At 41.5% G+C, this 23,984-nt stretch overlaps 1 protein-coding gene across 5 annotated transcripts in view; it reads left to right on the forward strand.

Moving 5' to 3' along the window:
• SDK1 (sidekick cell adhesion molecule 1) overlaps positions 1-23,984 on the forward strand; it is a 384,502-nt gene that overhangs the window by 233,811 nt on the left and 126,707 nt on the right. For all 5 annotated transcript variants that reach the window (XM_072935801.1, XM_072935799.1, XM_072935800.1 and 2 more), the window contains exons 9-14: positions 6,232-6,315; positions 11,443-11,637; positions 12,833-12,949; positions 13,180-13,347; positions 15,316-15,418; positions 16,498-16,674. In XM_072935801.1, coding sequence (XP_072791902.1) covers positions 6,232-6,315; positions 11,443-11,637; positions 12,833-12,949; positions 13,180-13,347; positions 15,316-15,418; positions 16,498-16,674 — 844 coding nt within the window. The remainder of the gene's footprint in view (positions 1-6,231; positions 6,316-11,442; positions 11,638-12,832; positions 12,950-13,179; positions 13,348-15,315; positions 15,419-16,497; positions 16,675-23,984) is intronic.

The raw sequence follows: 23,984 nt of genomic DNA on the forward strand, positions 1-23,984 counted from the left end.
GACAAAAGCTCTATTAGAAGGCAGTGGAATTTAGCACAGAGGTTGTACTTAATTTATTATTTGTAACCTACAGTATTATCTCAGAAGTTTTGCTGTATATTTCTGAGAATATATCTCAGTCTGTAAATTAAAAGCACAATAATATTGAAGAAACCTGAATCTCCAATGTATTAGAGTAGTACTGCATAAGCAGGAGGAAAATCCTCTAGTTGTGTGCTGCTGCACTTTTCTTCTGAATGTGGCAAAGAGCTCCCTGACATCTTCATATTGTTCCAGAAAAGATAAACGGAGGTGGTTCCAAACCTTGGTTTTATTAGCTGCAGTTGTTATAAATTTTTAAAGGGTATCATGTTCCTCGCTTGGCAGAGTAACAGTTTGGGAAAGATTTGTTGCAGATTAGATAAGAGCACATTTGTTTTATCACTAACAGTTTGAAGATTAAGTAATTTAAAGAGTCTTCCCATGAACAAACCAATTTGAAAGCTGAGATAATCTTAAATTCTTTTGCTCCACTTCTGCAAGTTTTCGTGACAAATGGCAATAGTCATTTCTTAAGTGACTGTTCTACGGGAAATTATGAATTTTAGGAGCTTAAAAAAATGGGGAACCAAACTATTCCACTGTATGAAATCCAAAGTGCTCTTTAAATTAAATGCAGTCAGATAGTAAAACCTGAAAAAAATGAGAAAAACAATTTGATGAAAGGGCCTGGCATGATGAGTGGTTGTACAGAACTGAGGGTTAAAGTCTTGTTCGTCTGTCCAAAGGAATACAAATGAATTAAACAGAGTCAAAGGAGAGGGTTTCCCTTCTTTTGGAGAATATTTTGTGCCCAGAGATCTACATTAAAAGACATGTTATTCTCTTCCTGGGAGGATTCAGCTCTGTGGGACACAGAAAAGTTCCAGTGCTGGTGTGAAGGGCCCGCTGGCTGGGCTCTGACATGCACTGTGGGGCTGTTTCTCCCTCCCCGTTCTCCAGGAGTGTCCAGATGCTGAAGGGTCTTCTTTGTCCATTTCTGCTGCTCAGGAATTTGCATTGTGTGCACAGAACTGCCAGAGCACGAGTTATTTCCCTTTGTAGCTATGAGCACTTCAGTGCCTCATGCTCAGGCCTCTGGAAACAGCAGCTCTCTTGGCTCCAGCTCAGACACTTTGAAACACTACAGATGCCTTCTTTGAAAGTAGTGGAAATAATTTTTCATGTGTAGTGCTTAAGGGAAACTTCTGATGACTGTGTTCATCTACTGTGTAAGAAAATAATAAGTTTTCAGGGAAACTATACTACAAAATGTCTTTGGACTCACCTAATCACAGTTTGGACTCAAAGGAAAGAAATACTTGCAGCGTTTGATTTGTCAAGACTCAGAGATTCTGAGATGGACACAGACATTCTACCTTGAGCCTAAATGCAACAGGACCTGTCCCAGAGGGAAGTATTGGGACTTCTGGGCAGCCCAGCTCTGTCTCTGGTATTCCCAACAAGTTCTTCCTCCTTTCAGCCCTGCAGACAGGACATGTGTTCCCTGGGCTGTTATTTCAGAACACACAGACTGCAGCTCACAGTGGGGGTAGAAAGAAACCACACAGATCTTTTCATCTCTCTCTGTTTTAACCTGATATTCATGCAAAGAAACTTCCTGCTCCAAGGAGCCTGCTGTACCTGCATCCACAATGGGGCTTCTCTCCCAGCATGGCCAGTCTGATCTTCTGTCTGGAGTTAGACTTTGTACCTACAAGGGGCTGTCAAGCTTCCAGTTCCTCTTCCTTTAGAAGATAGTCACCAAATAAATTAGTTTATGGTAATGCTGGAGGAAGACTTCCATGTTGAAGGCTCGATTTCCCTCTTAAATATGCAGCTCTGAGTTTCTGAGAGATTCAGGAATTTCAGCTTTGGAGGAGCCCCTGGGGCTTTCTCTGTTCTTTCTGACTTTCATGTGTGTATCTAGGATTAGGTCACACATCTCCAGTGCAGCTTGAAGGGTATGTAATGGATGCTGACTGCTATCTTTTGAATGCTAAAATCAGTGACCATGTAACTTTGCACAGGGGAAGTTAGAACAGGATCAAATTTTGCAGGCTCCCAAGGGCTTTTCTAAGACACATCTTTCCAAGTGATGTTTCGAGTGAAAAAAAAAAAAAAAAACCAACAACAAAAATCCTTAACAACTATTAAAAACACCAATTTATATTCAAATACTATTTTCCCTCCCTGCTTCTACTTGACATTTTAGTGAAGATCAGTCAAACACCAATACAATATCTGAACAATGCACTATTTGTTTCTTTCAGCCTAATGTGGGCTGTGACCCCTCTCATTGCCACACACCACAATGCCAGCAGGGTGAACTTGGAGTAATGGGACCTTTCCTATTCTAACTATTGTGATTCTATAATTTCCAAAAAATTTAAATGTTTGACCTGATACTGGCAAATTACTGTCATTCCTAAAAATTGCCATGTGTGGGGACTTGTGTCTGGCACATTATATTCTTTGGAAGACACTGTAATTTCACCACACATATTAAATTTCAACACATGATTATTGCCTACAATAGTAAATGTTAAATTCATACTGTGTGATTCAAACCAAGCCTTATAAATATGCAGTGGAGTCATGTATACAGCCACCCAGAATGCCCCCTCAGAATGCCATCTGACCCCTATAAATAGTGCTGCATTTTTATGGCCTCTTTCTGACAGTCATTCACCAGGTGCTGTACAACCCAAATTCAGATACTCTGAATTTCTCCCTTGCAATTAATGCTGGGTATTCAGGCCCTTGGGCACAAAACCTGTCAGATGATACATCTGACACCTCTGAAAAGTGAGGGGCTGAGGTTGCAGTTGCCCAGCACCTGTAAATGGAGCTGTTTCCTCCACAGCCCAAGTTCTGTTGACTTCACAGGACCTTTAGAGCATCCATGCTGCTGGTGAATGGCACATGGGTGTGGAAAAGCTGCCCAGCTGCATGGAAAACTCAGACTTCTTTACTTGGAGAGTGACAGAGCGCTGGAAGAGGCTTCTCAGAGAGGTTGTGGAGATTATAAAGACACACCTGCAGCCTTCCCTGGATAAACCAGGGGGACTGACCTGGGTAATTTCTAGGGGTCACTTCCAACCCCAGACATAATGAGGTTCTGTGTGAAATCACTCTTTTATTTGTCTCAAAACCCCTTAGGGTATCCCTACACCAATATTGCTGAAATTCCCTCATTTCTTGCACTACCAGGGCTAATTTTCCCCATCTGTTAGATTTTAGCACAGCTCTGCTGTCCATGTGCTATTCTGGATCTTCCAGAAATCCCTTCTCAATCAGCCTTGCCATGCCACCCAGGCTTGTCTCAAGTTTTAGTCAGTACAGGCCATAAATTGCAGAGTTGCTCATGGAAGGTTTTCTGTATCAGTGCTTATCTTTCAAGAATAGGATCTGATTCATCTGTGGGCAGCTTCTGTCTCTGTGTCAGGTGTCACATTTGGCAGTGCCTCCAGCTGCTGGAGTGGCTGTGAACAGAGTTCAGCAGGCTTTAGTCTGGGGGAAAAGGTGAGTCTGCGCTTCAAGAGTAGAAATCAAATCTGTTGGCACCGAAAGTCCTCTGGGATTTGCCTGTGGCCTTTAGATTGCATCTTTCTGCTGCTCCTGCTCTTTTTCTGTCTTGTCTGCTTCTGTTTCTCACTGCTCCTTTCAGAAAAACTGATGTGAGTCTTCTTTATAGAACATCACATCCCGTTTGCTAAGTGACAGTTGTCACTGACTTCAGGCTCTTTGTCACGTAATTCATTGCTTGATACCTGCTCCCCTAAGCATCTCTTAATGTCAGAAGTTTCCTTGAGGGTGACAAACAGCCTGTGTGGGATTTAAAGGAAGGAGCACAGGTTGCAGATTAGGATTTTGGGAGGGACACTGGGAAAGACAGCTGTGTAAATATGCCAGGTGTAACTGCAGGAGCTGTGCAGCAGCAGCACATAAACAGAGGTCATGGAACCACAGCAGCTTTGAGGTCACATTGGGTGCTTTGCAGCTGGACTGCAGGCCCACAGTGAAGATAAATCTGCAAATTTATCACTGGTGTGGGAGTATGTTGCTGATCCAGGAGAAAGTTTGAGAGCTGGTGGCTGAAGGTTGCCAAGTTTAGAGTTTGGCCTGTTAAGAGCAGAATCCTTTATAAAAGGAAAGGTGCAGTCAGGACCTTCCTAAGCAAAAGATAAACTCCAGTGACTGGAGAGACATTCACAGAAGAAGCCCAGACTTAGAAGGGAATGTCTAGATTTGTGAATGTGTCTGGATGCCTTCCTGGCCCATTGTTGCTTTGTCCTCACCCCACAATCACATCAGATTGCCATAGAATGAAAGATTCAAATTTTATTGTGAGAGATGGACATGTGGACACTGACCTGTGCAGCCATGGACAGGACACATCGATAAGGACACTGTGCTGAAGGTTTGGAAATTCAAAAGTTAACATCCAGGGAAATGGAGCACAAGAAAAACACCAGGCAGGACTTGGAGGATGGCATGAGAGGAAGGAGAGTGCTCGGAGTAAAAACACGGACTTAGATGAATTGCAGAGGACTCAGCAACTTAGCTGATCAAACATGTCAAAGTGTGTGCCATCAGTGAATTTCAATTAAACGTTCGGCTTTTCAATTTGTTGTTGAGATTAACGCATGAGATCATGCGCAATAAATCACAGCTTATTATGCATGTTTATTAATAGCTTTATATTTAGGCAGTGAGGATCAATAATGTTAACACATGTATATTATTAGAATATAATAAATCAGGTAGCTTGTTTTTATTGGTTTTGCTGGGTAAACAACTATTCCAGGCTGTTTGCAACCTCCCTTCCTCCCCTGCATGGCATGCTGAAGACTAATATTGATTGGCTTTATTTGGAATGAATACAGAATTGTAATATCCATTGGTGCTCAGACAAGACCCCAGTTCTGTACACCCAAGCAAGTATTTTATTGTAGTGAGAGGGAAGAACTGCTGGGAAAAGGGAGGTTCTGTTCTAACTTGGTGCCTCCTGATTCACCCCTGTGCGACAACAGCCACGCTTGCTATGCTACAGGTAGCAACAAGATTGTGCAGTATAAATTTATATGGCTTTGATTTTATTTACTAAAATGCTGATGCCCTAGCAATAATATAACTACAAGTTCTTTTCTCCAGTCATGTTTGGTGAAGAGGTTTGAGAGCAGGTCAGCTCAGATGACCTTGGATATTGCAGCTTCCTACATATTTTAAAACATACTCAATTTTCCTTAAAATGGAAATACAAATAACTCAGTTTCACAAGCTACTTACATTGCCTTTTCTGTATTTCCTAAAACTCACCAATGAGTTTTGTTATGCTGCAAGAGAACTGCATTTATAATCAAGTAAAATCCTTCTAAAACCAGTACTCATGATAATTGCATTGAACAAACTATGACAGTTTTTAGTTACCATGATAATGACTGCAACCTTAGTGCCTCTGGGACTTTGACATGATGCTCTTCAATTTTATGCTGCATAGAAGAAAGAGCTACATGCCAGCATACTCTGCAATTTCTGCAGTCTGGTCTTTGTTTAATTAAACATCTAATATCTTTTCTTTCACCCTAATGATAAAATGGGGATTTTTATGATTATTACTATAACTTCAATTAAAGCATTAAATCTGTTTGCTTTCATGAAATAAAACAGTTGAGAGGAATTTCTTTTAATTATGCTGCACTTGTCCTCTGATGTCGACTCTGTGACATGCCATGGCACTTTATTTGACATACTTCATGCCTTGCTGAGGTGAAATGCAGTCTAGATACTGAAGGAAACTATACTAGAAAATGTACATTGTAAATATAAACCTTTATAAACCTCTGGGGAGGGCCCTTCTAAGCAAAAAATTAACATGTTCCATGATTCAGCCCTATAAAATGAAAAGTAGCCCCTGCTCTGAGTATTAATTTGCAGTGCAAACCCCTAAATCTTTACCTTCCATTGACTTGACTCTGGAATTCATACTCAGCATAGAAAACATTGTCAGGCCTTATTTTTATGATGTTTTTACTACCAAAAAACCCCCACCTCCAAATAGAGACAAACAAATCTGTACAAATCTGTTTGTAACCCCTCACACCAAATGCACCAGCTGTAGAGAGATTCTGTGATGAATATTCTTTAATGAACTCCTGTTTATCTCTTTGCTGTGGCTTTGCTTGTTGACTTTTGTTTGCTTTCCCCAAGAACCTCCGTATTTCACGGCTGAACCCCAGAATGTGATTTTGGCTGAGGTGGAGAAGGACGTGGACATCCTGTGCCAGGCCATGGGTGAGTGCACAAAAGTGTTCCAGCCTGGATTGATGGCATGTGTCTGTCCAGTTTGGAAGAAATCATCTTGCATAAACCATCTTTGTAAGTTTTTAATGTTTAGAAGTCTCTGTGGTATTGCTGATTATCACAGGTCCCATATAGAAGGAAGAGGGTTGGTCTTTCCCCTTGCAGAATTGCATATTTCCTGTAGTTTAGTTTAATTTGGAATAATTCTGGCACGTTGATGTTTGTCTGTGGGGAGCACAAGTCCTGCTCCTGTCACTCTGGAATTCTGCCTGTGCTTCAGAGGTATCACTAGAGAAGAGATTTAAATATCTTGAACCAAAAAATGAGCTGAAGGGGGAGCGTGGTTATGGAACCCATCATTTGCAATGCAAACGGTCCTTACTTTCAACAATCACAATGTCCTTTCTTCTAAAACTTAGGGAACTATTATAGTGCATAAAAATGTCAGTAACTCTGTCATCTAAATGTAGTTATGAAATCTGCAGGACGACTATTACAGGTAGTTTTTAATTGGTAGGTGGCCTATTAATATAAAAGGATTCAAAAGTGTAGAATTCCACCTGACTAAAATGAGGCTTCAAGTTGAGTTCCACAGAAATGCATTCCCAACCTCTTTCAGCACTGTCAGGTAGGATATGTTGTCATCATGTGTTTAGTGCAGGTTTCTCAAAGTCACCAAATTTTTCCATGATTCTGATGAGGGACTGAACATTTTGTTGTTTCACTTTCCCTGGTGCTGATTTTAAGAAGCAACACACATAAAATGCCATGAGGTCCTTAGGGAAAAAGATCACATCCTTGGTTAAAAAAGCCAGACCTTACTAACAGTTATTTGTGTGGTGTCTTCCTCCAAATCAGAGCCAATAAAGACATTTTTACTGTGTGACTGTGTTATTGCCACTACAATTTAAGAATTTTTTTCCTATGTTTTATGTAGGAAAGAGTCAGAACTGCTTTTCTAGGAGCCTTTGCAAACTGTGTGATAAGCAAGTGTGTGTGTTAAGGGAGCTGTGGCTGATTTGGAATTTCAGAAGCCTATGATGAGATCTCTTACAAAAAGCTCCTATGGAAATGGAGCTATCAGATGATAAGAGACAATGTCTTGTTCATTAATAGCTTTTTAAGCAAAACACAGCAGGACTTGCTGTCAGTGGAGTTCCCCAGGAACCCATCTGCTCTCTCAAATATTTTTATGAATTAAAAAAAAAAAAGACAACCCAACCCAAAACCTGGAGGAATCGGGATGTGAGATTGACTTCAACTCTCCCTTCTACCCTCACTATGTCTTTGAGTAGTTCCCAAGGGGGTTAATGGGGCACTCATAACCATTTCAGTGGAGATATGGGAACCCTTATTAGACAAAATTAATTATTTCTGTTCAGCTCTTGTAGTGCACATCTAATTTGCTGATAAATGTGGTGCAGGAGCATGAAAACCTGTTTCCCTATGGATTATTTTTTGACTATCTATAATACATTTAAGGGGTAGGTATTAGAATTAAATACAGAGGAAATTTGATCCATTATTACACAAATCTAGCAATTGCCAGCACTTAAAAAGAGGGTAAATGAAGATTGCTGCCTCCCTGCTCCGAGCTGGGAGAACAAAGCACTGGGGAAGCTGCAGAGCTGCCCTCTACCTTTGCTACAAATGGAAGACAGATTGTATTTCCCCTAGCCCCATCAGGTTGTGTGCACAAAGCCCATTTGCCAAGACTTCGTGCACTATGGATGTGTGAGAGACAGATTAATTTCACAGTATAAGCAGAGATTAACTGTAAATAAAATTGCAACTTGCAGCAACCAGCTCCCTACTCCCTGTAATGGAGTTTCAGGGTATCAGGCCACAGGAACCAGGCTCTGCTGTTTATCTTCCAGCAGTGGCTGATGCTGCCTGAATGTTCAATGGGTTTCCTTTAAATGCTCTTTCTGATTTGCTTGTGGAAAGTTTCGAGCTGCAGGCAGTGGTGGTGGTGTCTGGGGAGCACAGTTAATTGCACTTCAGTTCTACCTGTTTAGAGAAGTAGATGGAAGAGATGCTTTGGGGATTCCCCTGTAGCTCACTGGGATCTAGAGGAGGCGGTAAAAAATAAATAACAAAGATGACACAGTGAATATCCTGAGTCTTTCATCGAGGTTCTTAAGTGAAATTTGGCAGAGAGTCAAGCAGCTGTTTCACAGATGGAGGAGCTGAGCCTCGGGTTCCTCAGTTATTTGCCCAAGGTTACAGAAGAAGTGGCAAAGCCGGAACCAGCGTCTCTCTTTCCTGCCTTCCCTCCTCCCCCTGACACTAGATTAATTTGTCTGTGAAAAATGAATAGTGCTGCATACAACTGAGAAATAAGGTTATTTTATTTATTACTGCCAGTCTTTTAGGCCACTCTCACCTCCTGAGCAGCAGGGTCAGGCCGGTACTGCTTGGAAAGGTAGAGTGCAAAAGGTCTTTAAAGTGTTTTCTTCTCTTCATAATTTTTTCACCAGAAGTTGTTTAGAGAAGAAAAAAAGCAAAATTCCTCTTGGGGAGGGAGGGGTGTGTGGAGAGGAAAGGTTGTGGGGTGGGTAGAAGATGAGAAAAGCTGGGTTTAACCATTTTTTACAACCAAATAGGCAGCAAAATTAGAAGAGAACGTGTGTACAACTTGGAAGTCAAATCTCTCTGGGAAGATCACTAAAGCCCAGATGAACGCTGCTGACAGGCATCAGAGTGCTCAGATAAGATCCTATTATTCAGACTCATAACTTTGAGTGGAGGAAGATACCCGTAACTGAAAAGTAGAGAAATAGAGATGGTAATATTCAGTTTGTCAGCTGAGTTGGTGATAGGAAGGTGTATCTCACAGTGATTATAGGATTAGAAGGTTTGCCAATACTGTTAGTAGAATGGGATTTGTGGAATGACACCAGTGTTAAAGGTTTGAGTGTTCTGAATGCAAGATTTCATTATTTCCTTGGTGCCTATCAAGTCTAATGTGTGGGAAAATGGAGTTGCTATTATTTAAACTTGAAATAATTTTCAAGCTTCTCAGCATCAGGAGAACTATTCCATTTTGCATCATCTGTTTCTTCATTACTCAGTGATAATTTGTATTTGCCCAGGAGGATTTTCAAGAGATGAATAACACTCTCACCAAGAATTGTGAACATTGAAATTTACTCTAATTCTGTATATGGGCTGTTGTATGAAATTTAAATTATGCCTATTGCAAGCTCCTACATCATGTCTATTCTCTATCAAACAATGCACTTCTACATAGTGGGTTTCTTCCTGAGATGATTATCTGCACTATGAGTACATTTTATTTTATCAGCAGAACAAAAGCATCAGAGGTGATTGAAGTAAATTATACATGTTTATAAAAGTAACAACAGCAATTGGATGCTGTTTTTCAGTCATTTCCATACATTGTTTGTACATTCCTTCCAGAGTTAATTCAGCTTTTGTCTGTATAAAGAGAATAAGTACACTGAGAAAATATGTGAATAGAAGCATCACATATTGGATGGAGTAGTATTTAACTCTGGGAGTTTTAAAATGATAATGATGATTATATAGATCTTCCCATGGCACTTTAGCTCTCGGAACATCAAGTAACTGCCAGCATTGCAGTGAAATTCATTGTCTGCAGATGCTCAATTCATCAGTGACTCCATGCTTCGGTGACACTTCTCTATTTGGGCGAATTTCACCCACCCATGAATTTAAGTTTGTGGTCTCTTATTACAAGAGACCTTATTACAAGGTATATAAGGTACCTTATTACGAGAAATAGTGTAGGTCTGAGGCTTTAAGTGAAAAGTGTTCAAAAACACCCCAAGTGCTGTGCCCAGTTCTGGGCCCTCTGTTCAGGAAGGACATTGAGGGGCTGGAGCGTGTCCAGGGAAAGGAACAGAAGGGTTTGGCATGTACAGCCTGTGAGGAGAGGCTGAGGAAGCTGGAGGGGGCTCAGCCTGGAGAAAAGGAGGCTCAGGGGGACCTTCTTGCTCTGCACAACTCCCTGACAGGAGGCTGCAGTGAGACGGGGTCGGGCTCTGCTCCCAGGGAGCAATGGGCAGGATGAGAGGAAATGGTGTTAAACTGTGCCAGAGGAGGGTCGGGATGGACATCAGGAAGCATTTCTGCACAGGAAGGTTGGTTAAGTATTGGAAGGAGAAATTATGATCTTGGAGGTCTTTTCCAATCTTAATTACTCAGTGATTATCTAATCACATAATAAAATACCTGCCTCACTTCTGATCTCTGCACAGAATCAACAGCATTTGATCCAGTGGGGATTTCTGGGATGTAAACATAAAACATTGTCTGATATGAGCAATGGGATGGGAACAGCTGTCTAACACTGTTCTAGGCCCCTGACATCTCTTGAGGAAAAGAGAATCCTACACTATTTGTGTATAATAAATTTGCAGCCACTTCATCCCAGGTGACAGGGACATGACAGCAACAAAAATATGTGTGAAATAACTGTGTCAGGGTTTGTGGAACATGCTCATGAAAGAAAACAGAAATAAATGGGACTGTAACTTTTATCTAGGCTAGGAATTTTATTTCTCTTTATGCCTGCTTTTTTCAAATAGCAGGTGAAGCTTGAGACTGAATAAAAATAATAATAATTTAAAGCTATCCTATTGTTGTTTGTACATTGCTCAAACTAAGCTGCTAGACTGGGACTCGAGTACAGCCATGTGAGCGCTTCGTTTTTCATGTGTAATTTGCCATTTCCTTTGTATTTCAGCTATCTTAGCTACAGAAGCACAGAGGAATCTTATTTGGGATAGAACAGCCTTACAGACTGGCTGTATTGCCACACTGTTTAAGGAGCATGATTCTGGCTTTCAACATGAAATTGCTCCAAATCTTATTTTGTAGTAGCATGAAATATGATTGGGTGAAGAAAGTAATTTGATAACATGTTTTGTCAACATTCTCCCTTAGTATTTGCTGGTTTTATTCCCTCATGTCCTGCAGTGTGTTATTACCATTGATAATGTGAGATGCAGCCTCCATTTATTTAAAGCAGCTTGGAAAAAATACAAATCGGCGTAGAAAGACGGGAAAACGGGGATATAACCTAAAACAGGCTCTGCAAAGACTAATAATGATTTCTTTTTGCTTGAGCAGGTGTTCCCATCCCCACCCTGGTGTGGTACAAGGACTCGGTTCCCCTCAGCAGGCTGGAGAACCCGCGGTACAAGGTGCTGCTGAGCGGGGGGCTGCGCATCCACGCGCTGCGCCCGCAGGACGCCGGCATCTTCCAGTGCTTCGCCAGCAACCAGGCTGGGGAGATCCACACCTACACCTACCTGGATGTCACCAGTGAGTGAGGAGTGCTGCCACGGGCTGCAGGAGGTGTCACCCCTGTTGGTGACCCCACACCCATCGCGTTTCTCAGAGCTGCTTTAGTTCAACCGCAGAGCTCTGAATTCTTGTCAAGGGGAGCTGCCCCAGCTGTAAGGAACCCCAAAACGCCCCTGTGGCCTCAGCAATCTGCTGAATCGTGTGGAAAAGCTCTCCATGACCTCAGGAGAGCTTGGCTTGAGGTGAACTCCCCTATTTCACATGGCAAAAAGAGATCTTGGTGAAAAGAAAATTAATTGTGAAATACTTTTATCTTTCCTTCATTTCCTTCCAATTTCCACTCTAATGTAATTCCATTCTGAACTTGAGCTACTGCTTCATGATTGTGCATGCTATCATTTTATTTGCCTTTCTCTGCAAATGCATTTGGTCAGAAAAAAGAAAGAAATTTCAAGTTAAATGTCTTTTCTGGCCAAAAAGTCAGATTAAATGGTTTTGTTAATGAAGTGCATGCTTCTCTATGGAAGAATTACAAATCCTAGTAGTCTCTTTTAACAGTGATTATTAACAGTCATTTCTGTAATATTAAACTTCCCTTCAGGAAGCTGATTTTTAGCCCAAGAGCACTTTGCACATGCTGACCAGAATTCCTACTGGCCTCAGAAAATAAATCAGCCCCCAGTTCAGTTCAATATAGATATAGGAAACTGCAGGGGAAAAACTGCAATAAAATGCAACTGGGGGAAAATAAGAGAGAAAGAAACTTAGAAAATGTCTTGGATAAGGCTCAGGTTCTAAATTCTTTTGGCTGACATTTAAGTTTCAAAGTTAATGCCTCTCTCAAGTTGCTTTTCATCTTAAAGAACTCTGTTATGAAGATGAAGGAAAATAGTTTTGTTTATCTAGATTTCTCAAGTTCCCCCCAAACACTCATTTTGATCTTTATCTTCCTTTTTCTTTAACCTATCTTACTTGTACAGGTACAAGTACTGATAGATTTTTATTTTCTGTGTAGGTAATAAACAGGATTAGGCAATTCCTGGGAGATGAATAAGAAAAGGTTACAGTCACTGCTGAAAGATTTTCATGTCTTATTGTCATGTCCTTCTCCGTGATCAGCTCTATAAAAGTGGATGTAAAGTAGTCCACGGTAACAGTTAAAGGATCTTTCTGAGAGGTGAGGTACTGAGTTTGTTTGAATTTTTTATTCTAGACATCAAGCCAGCCTTTATCCAGCCCCCAGAGGACACCACAGTCACCGAGGGGATGACTGCAGTACTGACCTGTGAAGTTTCAGGAGCTCCACGACCTGCCATCTCCTGGAAGAAAGGTAGCCAGTTATTAATGTGTAGAAGAGCTGCAATCCACATTTTCCTGCCCATTCCTGTTGTTGAGATCCTGTAGATCCATTCAGTGCCTCTTTCCCCAGCGGGTTCGCTGTGGGGCCATCATGAGCCAGCTGCCTGGGCAGGCTGTAAGATTTTGGGAGAGCTGGGATTGCAGTGCCTGATCCCTGACCCTGCCTGACACTAACCATGCTGCTTCCCCCGTGTGTTTCAGGAGAGCAGATCTTAGCCAGTGGCTCGGTGCAGATTCCTCGCTTCGTTCTCCTCGAGTCTGGAGGGCTCCAGATAGCGCCCGTGTTCCTGCAGGATGCTGGCAATTACACTTGCTGTGCAGCCAACTCTGAAGGAGCTCTGAATGCTTTTGTGATGCTGACAGTGTGGAGTAAGGATAATGCTTTGTTTAAAGTCTAACTTTAATCAAGTATTAATCAGTTTTTGTTGTACGCTCAAGAAATTTTCATTAGTAATTATGCTTTTCTCGTTAACAGCATAACTTGTATGATTTAATAGGAATAATGTGCCTATTTTAGGAAGCCTATCACAAATACCCTTTTTGTTTGGAGAATTATGCATATAAATATCTATTTTGTGAAAGGAAGTTTATTTAAATAGAGTTTCAATCACAATTACAGTTTTACTCAGGTTTTGCTTTGGTGTCTTGCATTGAAAGTCTGAGCTTTTAACCTGTAGATTTGGTTGGTTTCAGGTGGTTTCTGCCTCCGGGAGTCTGCAGGCAGCACAGGCCAGTCTGAGACAGTGGCCACAGTCACAACAGGATAGGATTTTCCTCACAATTTTGTATTTTTTGTGGCTCTGCATGCTGTTGGAAGCCAAATCAAAGTGTAGCAGATTTCAGCTAATCCCTCCCACTGCAGACTGTGTGAGACAGGGCATCCTATGAAATGGTTTTGTCATTCACCTTTTTTCTCTTGATCTCTATATTTTTATATTTCTTCTGTTGAGGAAGTGAGTCTGATCCAAGAGGTTCACCTGTGTAACTCCTAAGTGAGTTCAATTGAAGGGTAACATGGTTTTCACTACTCAAGGTACAAAATAATGATCCCTGAGCAGGGACTAAGAGCAACTGAAAATAATGAAGATGATGAGGATTAATAGACAAATGTTGTGGCTTCTCTCCAGCACTTGAAGTACTGATTGTGCTGCTGATGTGTGGTGCATATTTGGCATTTATTAATCCCCAAACTCTGCAAGCTAAATCAGCCACATTTTTCCTTTTGAAATTGGGATTACCTGAAAACATTCCTGACAGTAACTGTAACATATTTGTGTCCATCATGTTTATGTCTTATTGACAATATTAAGTTGGTAGAAATTTCAGGATGCTGTAAACTGACTGATATCCAGGTGTATGGATCAAGTAAAGGAGATACTGCCTATTAATTCTCAAAGCTATGGTTCTTACAGGTATTAAAAATAGTTCCTGTTCATTGTACTGCATGAGGGGAAGAAAAGTGAATATAATCTAATGTTTGTGTAGCAATAGCACCATTATAAAGCCAGAAGCCTTACATAGGTGCATCAGGAGTAATGCTAAAAATTCCATGATGTTTAGAGTCAGCTTTTGATTATGCTGATGGTCCGTTCTTGTGCATGTGTGAGATGTCTCAGTAGATGCTGATTATCTCTGCAGGGATTTGAGACTTATTAACATTATCCACATATCTTCCAAGCTCATCCTGGTTGTCTCCCTACCTCAGCTGATGCTCTCTGCTGCTGCTCCTGTGTGTGACACATAATGGGATCTTTCACACCAAATCAGGTTGCTGTAGTTACAGCAATTATTGTGTTCTGAACCTCTAGGAGGGGCTTGAGTAAGGATATTCTGAAACATTTAAGTAAACAACATCTTTCTGATATGGAAGATTTTTCTTCCAGGAGCTCCTCCACTGTCCTGGAGTTGATGAGGCTGTGGGGTGCTGTTTAAGTTTACCTCTTTCTCATCTTTTTTAAGTGCGTTTTCCTTTGCACAGATTTTCCTCGGTCTTGTTTGTGTTTTTGAGTGCAGTTTGTTTCTTGACTCAGTGTTTGCTTCCACACACGCACTGAGACTTTAGGGAGTTGCCTTGACAGACATCTGCACAAGCCAAGGCAGAGTTTGGAGAGCTGTACCATTCTCCTCTGGGCTTAACTCGTGCCCTGCGCTGCTGTGCACTGCACACCCCACCGCGTGTCCCCTGTGTCACAAAGTCTGTAGAGGAAGAGGAGCCTTCGCAGCAGAGGCTTGAAGGGCAGTGTCCCTCTTGCTTTGGACGACAAAGGCTCGGTGGCTGCTCTCTGAGTGAATAGCCAAGGCCAAAGGCTCTAATTCACCTGGCTGTGCTCCTTTCAGATCGCACTTCCATTGTCCACCCTCCCGAGGACAGCACAGTGATCAAAGGCACCACAGCCACCCTGCGCTGCGAGGCCACGCACGACCCCAGAATCTCAATCAGGTTGGTGGTGGCACTTCTTGCTTCTCTGGTTTATCCCAGTTTGATTTCATAAGCTGCATGAATAGCAGTAGGTGAAAAGTTTTGGGACCCCAGATTTTCACACCAAACCCCTGATTACTGCATTATAAGGTTGTAAACTGTATCATTAATCATATAAAGCCCATCTTCCATTTCAGCCTTATGTATTATTTACAATGAGCTATGTTCCACTTCATGACTTCAATATAGCCTTCCATGATTTTACTGTCAAGGTTAATACACTATCAATAAAACCAACTTGTCAGAGGCTGATACTTAATGAGAGTAAAAGCCAAAGAGAAGGAATAGAATTTCAGAAGTCTTTACTCTGGGGTGCATAAAAGTCATGCCAGAGATGCCCATGTTTTTGGAAACAACTCAATAACTTGGGCTTATAGTCTGCTCTAACCATGTAAAGGAAACCAGAATTTGTCTGGACTATTAAAATTTGAATTAGAGCATTTAGATTAAACTCAGAACTTGAAAATAAATTTGCCATGAAAATTAATGTAGTCTGAAAGCAACATAAATGAAATAAAATGCAAGGAAGAGCTTGGCGAGTGCTTGAAGGGTGAACTGCAGAAAGAACTTTGGAAAGGAAATATGGGTATAAAAATTCAGAGATGGGAAATTGAGTCTGTGGGTTTCCCACACCTCTATTACATGTTGGGAGGGCTGTTTTTGCTATGTTTTTGCTATGTGAGCTCTAGCAAGCCTTCAACAAGTTTCTGATCCTGGCAGCCCAGTGTTACAGAGCTGGCCAACACCCACCATAAACTGCAGAGTTTCTGTTCCGGTGGGGTGAACTTAAAAACTTGGACATGTAACAGTATCCATCTTTTCCTGGTAAAATACTTTATATCTCGGATGGAATTACATTTTTCATTCTGATTGCTTGATCTAAAACTTGAATTTGTAAAAGACACTGCTCTTGAAAGTAGCTGCAGGGGCCTGTCATTTTTAACACATGCTGACAGGAGCTGATCCCTTCCAGACAATTAAAATCAATCTATTCTGGTGTTCTTATGAGTGATCAATAACAGAAGCATTGTGATACTCAGGTACCTTTGGAAGAAGGACAGTGCTGTGATAAATCCATCCAGCAGTTCCAGGATCACAGTAGAGAAGGATGGGACCCTCCTCATCAGCCAGACGTGGTCGGGTGACATCGGGGACTACACCTGTGAGGTCGTTTCTTCCGGAGGGAACGACTCCAGGACAGCTCGGCTGGAAGTGATGTGAGTACTCCAGCTTAAATATTCCCCACACTGGGTTTCAGACACCCTCAGGGATTTTTCTAACATTTCATTCTAGGTGCTGTGGAGAGTCAGCAGTTCTGATTTTTTGGTGTGGTTTTTTTTTTTTTTTTTAAGGGAATTGAAGGATGGTTCATTGCTAATGAAATGGCTTTGAAATGCTCTGATCTCATGGCTGAGCCTGCATTGAGCAGGAGTTTGGACCAGAGACCTCCTAAGGTCCCTTTAAACCTGGATCCTTCTATCACCCCATGCTGTAGGGCTTTCCCATAAAGCCCAAGTGCTGTGCTGTGATGCCAAGGCTTGAAAAAAAGAAAATGTTTTCTTCCTTTTAGTATTTTCTTTGTTAAACATTTATCAGAATAGCTGCTCCCTGGATGGGCATTGCTTACTCTTGCATTCTCTTTATACATAATTTTTCAAGAAAAAAAATATTTTTATGTATTACTTTCTTTATTTCTATGGATCTTTAAAAATAAAAACAAAAAAAATGTTTAAAGTGCCATTCAGCTCTGGAAAAGGATTATAAAAATGTCATTACATGGTTCCATATTTTCTATTTCTGTCATTCCACTGGGGTGAAGTGCACTTCCATTTTATTTTTATCACTAAAAGCAACAGCTGTGGGTTTGGTACATGTGTGGAGCAGATCAAATGAAAAAGAAAAAAAGAAGGTAATGTTTTATGTAGAGTTATTTATTTATTTATTTACTCGAGTAGTACGCACGCTTTAATTTAACTAAAATTGCATCTGTTTCTGCTGGTCATGCCTGATGTCTCTGAGAAGATGGCAATTGTGTGGTTGGCAGTGTAATGAGTTCACCTCTGAGATTTGCTGTGCAGAGGGCTGTTTGATACAGCATCATTCTGACAGTGCCAAGGCTCCGTCAGATGCCCATTTTCCGAGAGCGGTCATACATTCTTTTTCTAATTAAGCACTCCTCAGCTCTCCTCCCGGAGTGCATTTTACTGCTGGTTGGAATCCAAGAGCAGAAGACAATTCAGAATATATTGCTGCTACATAGCCACGCTCGCTGCACTCTGAGGCAGTTTTTGAATGGAGGGCAAAAAATCACAGTAAAGACTGAAAAGAATGTTAAAGCTTGGACTTTGAAACAAAGCTATAAATATGTGCTAAACTCTTTAGCAGCAGGACGGTTTCCTAATGCTGAATAGCAAAAGCTGCCCTGTGCAGCCCAGTACAGCCCAGGGAATTGGATTTACTTGCAGTTCCCCACTGACCACTGAGGAGCTTTTTTTATGGGGCATAAAATCTGGGCTGAAGTTGGTTGGGAGAGGCTGGTCCTGTGTGCCCTGCTGAGGCACCCCAGCTGCTCCAGCTGTGTTGGCTGGCTCCCCATGCACTGGGACTGCCTCTTAATAATCCTGCCTCTCTACTTCCTTTCATGTTCTGTTGTTGATCGCCCATCTCCTGTTTTTCCTGGAAGAATTAAAGGAATCTATCAGACCCACTCTTTCAGAGGAGTCAAGTAACTGATAAGTCACTCAATAACACCTTGAATTGTGACATTTCATTTCAAAGCAGGGCTGCAGGTAGTGCAATACTGCCAGAATACATTGCATTTCCTTGCAACTTTCATCATTATCATTTGGCTCAGCAGCACAGATCTGCGAGGAAGAGAGATACACGATACAACAGGAGTGAAATGAAGAAGAAAATATGTGGAAAGGAAACGTCTGAAGTGAAGCCTAAATTAAATTCCAGCTTGTATAGGAATGACAGATCTATAACATTCCCTGTTCTCCCGGATAATTCCCTCGTGCAGAGCATCAACAAACAGGGCATGCACATTCCCGTCGATGAGCACTTACACTTCAGTGCCTTGAGTAGCACTAATGGCAGACAAATGTTCAAAGGAGGCCTCTCAACCAGTTACAGACTGGAGCAGCCACCAATGGATGATACATAGCCTTGCCTGACAACTCCAAATCTCCCCCACCTTTTTCTCCCCTCAGGAATCAGCATGTTCCTCCTCTACCTCTGTGCCCATCAAGAGGAGTTTCCAAAGATGCAAATAAGTTTGTTACTGATTTCTGTTCAAACTGATTCAGTTGAAAACCGTCAACCTCCAGGTTATTTAATCTCTGATGGTCCAGTTTTCAGATCTCTGAAAAGAAGGAAAGAAAACTCTCTCTTCCTTTGCCTGCCCTTGCTGGAAGTCAGGCTTGGGGACAATGGTGGTGTTCCTTGCAGGAAGAACCTGCACGGATAGCATGGCACAGATACATTGGTGCTGCAGGCAGGATGGATCATCTACCTCAATATGAAAGAAGAAATAAAATATTTGCAAAGGAAAGCCAGAAAACTAATGAAGAACTTGCTAAAGTGCAGCCAAAGGTTACCTTGCTCATCAATTTTGCACTGATGGTACTTGGGCACAGAAACTAATTGCTAGTCAAGATACTCTATTCATTCATTTGTCTTCCCTCTAAATGTGTTTATTCTCCATGTACATCACTTGATTTGATTTGCATGAGGTAAAACATTTGAGAGTGATGTTTCTATTCTGCAAGAGATAGATTTTAATTTTACACTGACTATGTTTTTCTTCTAGTAGAATTTCTCAATTGCATATAAGAAACATTTGGTGATGAGCCCCCTGCTTCTCTCACATCCCTGCAAGTCACAGGGTTTGATCCTGAAAGTAATTGCATGTTATGAAACATCCCAGCTTCATTTAGCTTACTTTTATAGTCCTGCAAACACAACCCTGAAATACATACAGAGGGAAAGGGATTGTACCTAAAGCTGCAAAAGCTGAGTTATCACCATGTATCACTCACCTGATGGGAAACTGTGCTGATTCCAGCTTGAAGTGTCCTGAGGATTCGTAGGATGCATAAAATATTCAGAATTGCCACTATCTGTGCCTGATGATACCCACTGCTCAATATCAGCCTGTCTGCAGCCCATGCTAGAGGATGTCTTTGTTGTATGAATGTGACTGCAAAGTATGGTAATGCTGCATTGTTGGAAAATCAAAGCCCTCTACAAGCCTCTGTTATGTCACAACATATAGTAAAATCTTTTAGGCTCTTTTTGTATGCAAAAATATGGGAAGGACAATGTATTACAAAAATAGGCAATTTATTCCTGGCAGCAAGTTCATCTTCTTTCAGTTCCCTTTCATCAGAGAAAGAGCTATTATTGTTCTGTCTTCTTCAAAAGCAGGAGAGGGGAGCTAACCACTTATAATAAACCCCAGTGGATTGCCAGAAATGCAGAGTATTGCCTTTGTCAGCCATCTATCCATGAATTTGGATACCCTTTTTACTGGACTATTTATAATTGCCACTTCTTCCAATTTCTTCCCAATATACCCCATAAAAAAATATTGCTAAAATTAAAATCGGTGTGGCCAATGCAGTGTGAGATAAAAATGATGTCCAATTACAAATGTAACTTGATACAGATCCCACATCCCTTGGTTCCAATTGTCCATCTCTTCTCCTTTCTCCAGGGAGAGAAAGCAGAAGGAATGTCAAACTTGAGAATATATTATTCCTTCCTCACTGGAAAGAAGGCTTCTATTTATTTTTCCAAGCTCTCTATTGAGATGTCATCCAAGACTCAAGGTTCACTGCTGAGTCTGAGTGCACTTGATACTCAAAGGAGAAATATTGCCTAGAAATACATTTGGAAATAAATGCCATTGTGTCTGTTTGACATTGAAGGTATAGCAGGAATGTAGATATTTTCAGCAAAAAGAAAACATAAAATTCAAACCTCTTTCCCAAGTCATCTCCAGATCTGAGCAGATTGAAATGGGAAATAAATCTGTGCACTCTGGAACTCGGCAACCCTTTAATTCCAAAAATTCCCCTTCTTACAGACCTCTGAGAGACAAAGAGCCTCAAAACTCGGGGCTGCCTTGCAGGAATTGGAGAGGATTCCTTTGCAAGAGAAACTGCAAAGTCCTGAGCAACAGTTGCCACGTTTGTTAATTTAAACCATGATAAACCTTTACCAGCAGAGCCATCAGGGCTGAGTGCTGCGCTGCCTCCCTGCCTCAGCCCCGTGCCGTTATCAGCCCTGGCAGATGAACCAGCTGCTCCTGAGCAGACCCTGCCTGCTGGACCTCACTGAGGGAGTCCATTATAAAACAGGAGCAGGGCTTTTCAGAACCTGACAAGGAAACTTGTTTAATCTCCTGTGCCTTTTTAGTAATCCCCTCTTCAGTCACAGTCTCTCTAATTACCTGCTGTTGGACCGTTTTTCTCAGAAGTCTCTCCAAACCATGTCTGGTTTATTTTTCTCAGCAAATAGTCTGCTTTTAGCTAATTTTATAAAACACTCTATGTGTTTGCTGAGTGAATTTTTCAGCTGCCCTCTGGCAGTGATGAGCTGACTCAAAACATTAGGGTTTCTGTTTTGAGCATGTATCATTTGCAGCTGGCTAATATTTCTCTCCCAGATTGTCACAATGACTTCATATTCTTTTCTTGCAAATGCACTACTTTAATTGCTTTGTCAGAGTTCCCTCAGGTCACCTTGGTGGCAATGCCATTAACCCTGGGGTTATCTATCAATTACAGATTTTAAAGTGTCCATGCACATATTTTACTATCACATAAAATAAGTTATGGAAAACTTGCCTCCATGCAACTCTTCAGCATTAGAAAAATGAGGTTTTAAGATACTCTATGTTGAAAAACTTCCATATAATTCCTGTTGGGGCTTCAGTGAACAAAAGAAAGATAATGATGGAACTATACTTTGCATGTCTGGTCAAGGTCTGTTCAGTGCTCTGGGTGTTATTGCTCTAAAACTCATCCACTTTCTTGGTGCTGACCAATTCTACTCTGAGGTCCTACTCACCCTGAGAAAGGGTTGAAATTAGAATTCTCTGCAATAATTTCTTGGGTGTTGGAAGTAAGGAAAAGTAATCCTCTTAAAGGAAAAATAGAAGCAATGATATTTTTGGGGAATGTGAATATTCATGATGGTGGTACAGGTCTCATTTATCTTCCCTTCCGCAGGATATGTGGTAGCAAATGAGAAGGAGACAAAGTGTGAGTGCATGCTGAAGGAGAAATTACTACTTTTTAATCTCTGCTTTTGCATACTACAATGGGAGAGGTACACTCCTGTGCTGAAATGTCTTTGCAGCTTTAAATATTCATTTCTGTCCAGGTGTGTTTCTTAGGCACTTGTTCTGCCTGCCTCAGGGGGTTTAAATCTGTGAGCACCATCTGTTGCTGTTCAGCGTGGACACGTTTGGGTACAGACAAACCCAATATTTGTGATATTTGTGGATAGGGTGTCCTGGATGGAGGCAGCAGCTCACACTACTCAATCTCTGTCTGAACAGAAAGTGCCCATTTCCCTTCTGCTGCTGCTGATTGTCCTTGTCAATCTGAGAGAAAAATCTACTAAACCCAAATCCTAACCAAGCAAAACCCCAGGTTTTAACCCAGTGTGTGCATTTAAAAAACAGGGGAAAACAGAGAAACTCTTTTCCAAAAGTGTTCTGAGTGTTGTGCACTTGGAAAAAGAGACTGAGCTTTAAGTCTTGCTGCCCAGAACAGCAGATACATGGGGATAATCTGCTGTGAGCTTCCCCTCAGCCATTCCTCTCACACTGCTGCTTCTGTGGGCATCATCTTCCAGGAGGAGCTGGAGCCACAGCCCTGCTCTGAGCTCTTCCCTGCAGGGACTGGTGATAAATGAAGTGGGAACTGGGACTTGTGTGAGCCATGTAGCAACAAGACGTTTCACTCTTCCCTTCAGTAATTACCTTTGCCAGCTTAATCACAAAAACTTTTCCAACCAGCTTGCTTAGGACATAATGATAAATTGTGGTGGGGGTTTAATGTTTATTATAATTTAATGTTTCATTCAAAATTAAGCAGCACACTCCTGTAGTCCCTGGGTAAATGGCCATATCTTACACCCCCACACTTTCCAGTGACAGCTACACTCTGTCACCCAGGTCAGCTGCCCTCCTGCTTTATTTCCAGGTTCCCCTCTTCCTTAAATGTGTTTATCCAAAATTTCACAGTGCTGTGTTCAAAATCTACTCCCTTTGGGCCCACACATGATCCTTGCTGTGCCTGATGTTTGTTTTAGCCCCAAAGTGGCCATGTCTGAGCTGTCAGTGCACGCCCAGAAAGGAGTGAGAACAGTCAACTTAAACTCCTCACCATCAAGGCATCTCAAGCAAGCGAATTAATGAAGTTGAGATCTGAATCACACCCTGAGGTGTCATTCCATGTTTACTACAGAAAGAGCCTGGGGTCACTGTGCTGCTAATTTGGTTCTGCGTTTAAAGTCAAATGAGATGAGACAAGGCTTTGAGTCTCAGGTTTAGCCTTAGGAAATATCAACCCCTCTTGCCTGGAGAGAGGTGGGCAGGGAAGTGCCTTCTGCTTCTGGTGCCTCATTAGTTGTGTGTTTTTCTTGCCACTCTTTGGCTCTTCCAGCAATTTTTTTTTTTTTTGATGCTAACTCCACAGTGTGTATCCATCAGAAACGCGTAAACAAAAGCATTCACGGCTTAACAGAAAAATAATAAAACTATTGTCTGGCTCTCCATATGTTCCTCAATCTTCCAGTAGAAACAGAAATCCAGGACATATTTATTGTTCTGGCTTGGAGCCAGAGCCTGTATTTATTTTGGTGAGTGGCTGAGGAGTTGCGGTTTTTAAATAACTCTGAGTCTTCAGTGGCAAAATACATCACAAGCAGGAATTGCTGCATTTTTAATGCAAACATGTAAGTGCCCTTATGGCTTTGTGCTCTGGCCTGAGCTGTGGAAGGGTCACCCTCAGCTTTCCTGGGAAGAAGGGCAGATTGAATGGGTAAAAACTGGTCCTACCTGCTTTCCTTTCACTCCGAAATCTTCATTCTCCATAGGAGCCAGAACGATAAGGAGAAAAAATCATGCTTAAGTATAATGCTGGAGGGCTTTTATCTCTTAAAACACACCAGCATTTAAGGGTTGCAGCAGAATTTAGTGTTCTCACTTCACCATGCAGCTCCCACTTTCAGCCAATGGGTACAAATGAAATGTTTTTCTACAAATTTCCTTTATGTGTAGAAATTACACATTTTAATTGAGCTGCTGCTTTATTTTTGTTTTTGAAATGTTTTATGTTGTATTTCCATGGGGTTTCTGCAGGCATTTTCACTACATTTTCTGGTTGGGTGCTTCCAAAAAAATCCTTATTATAGGGAGGAAGGATTCTACCCATGACAGGATAAGCCTTGAATCCGTGAGTAAATCAAGCTGTTCTGTAGCCTAAGAATACATATGGTAATTTTGATTAGT

Source organism: Taeniopygia guttata, chromosome 14, assembly GCF_048771995.1.
Source record: "Taeniopygia guttata chromosome 14, bTaeGut7.mat, whole genome shotgun sequence".
Taxonomy (NCBI): domain Eukaryota; kingdom Metazoa; phylum Chordata; class Aves; order Passeriformes; family Estrildidae; genus Taeniopygia; species Taeniopygia guttata.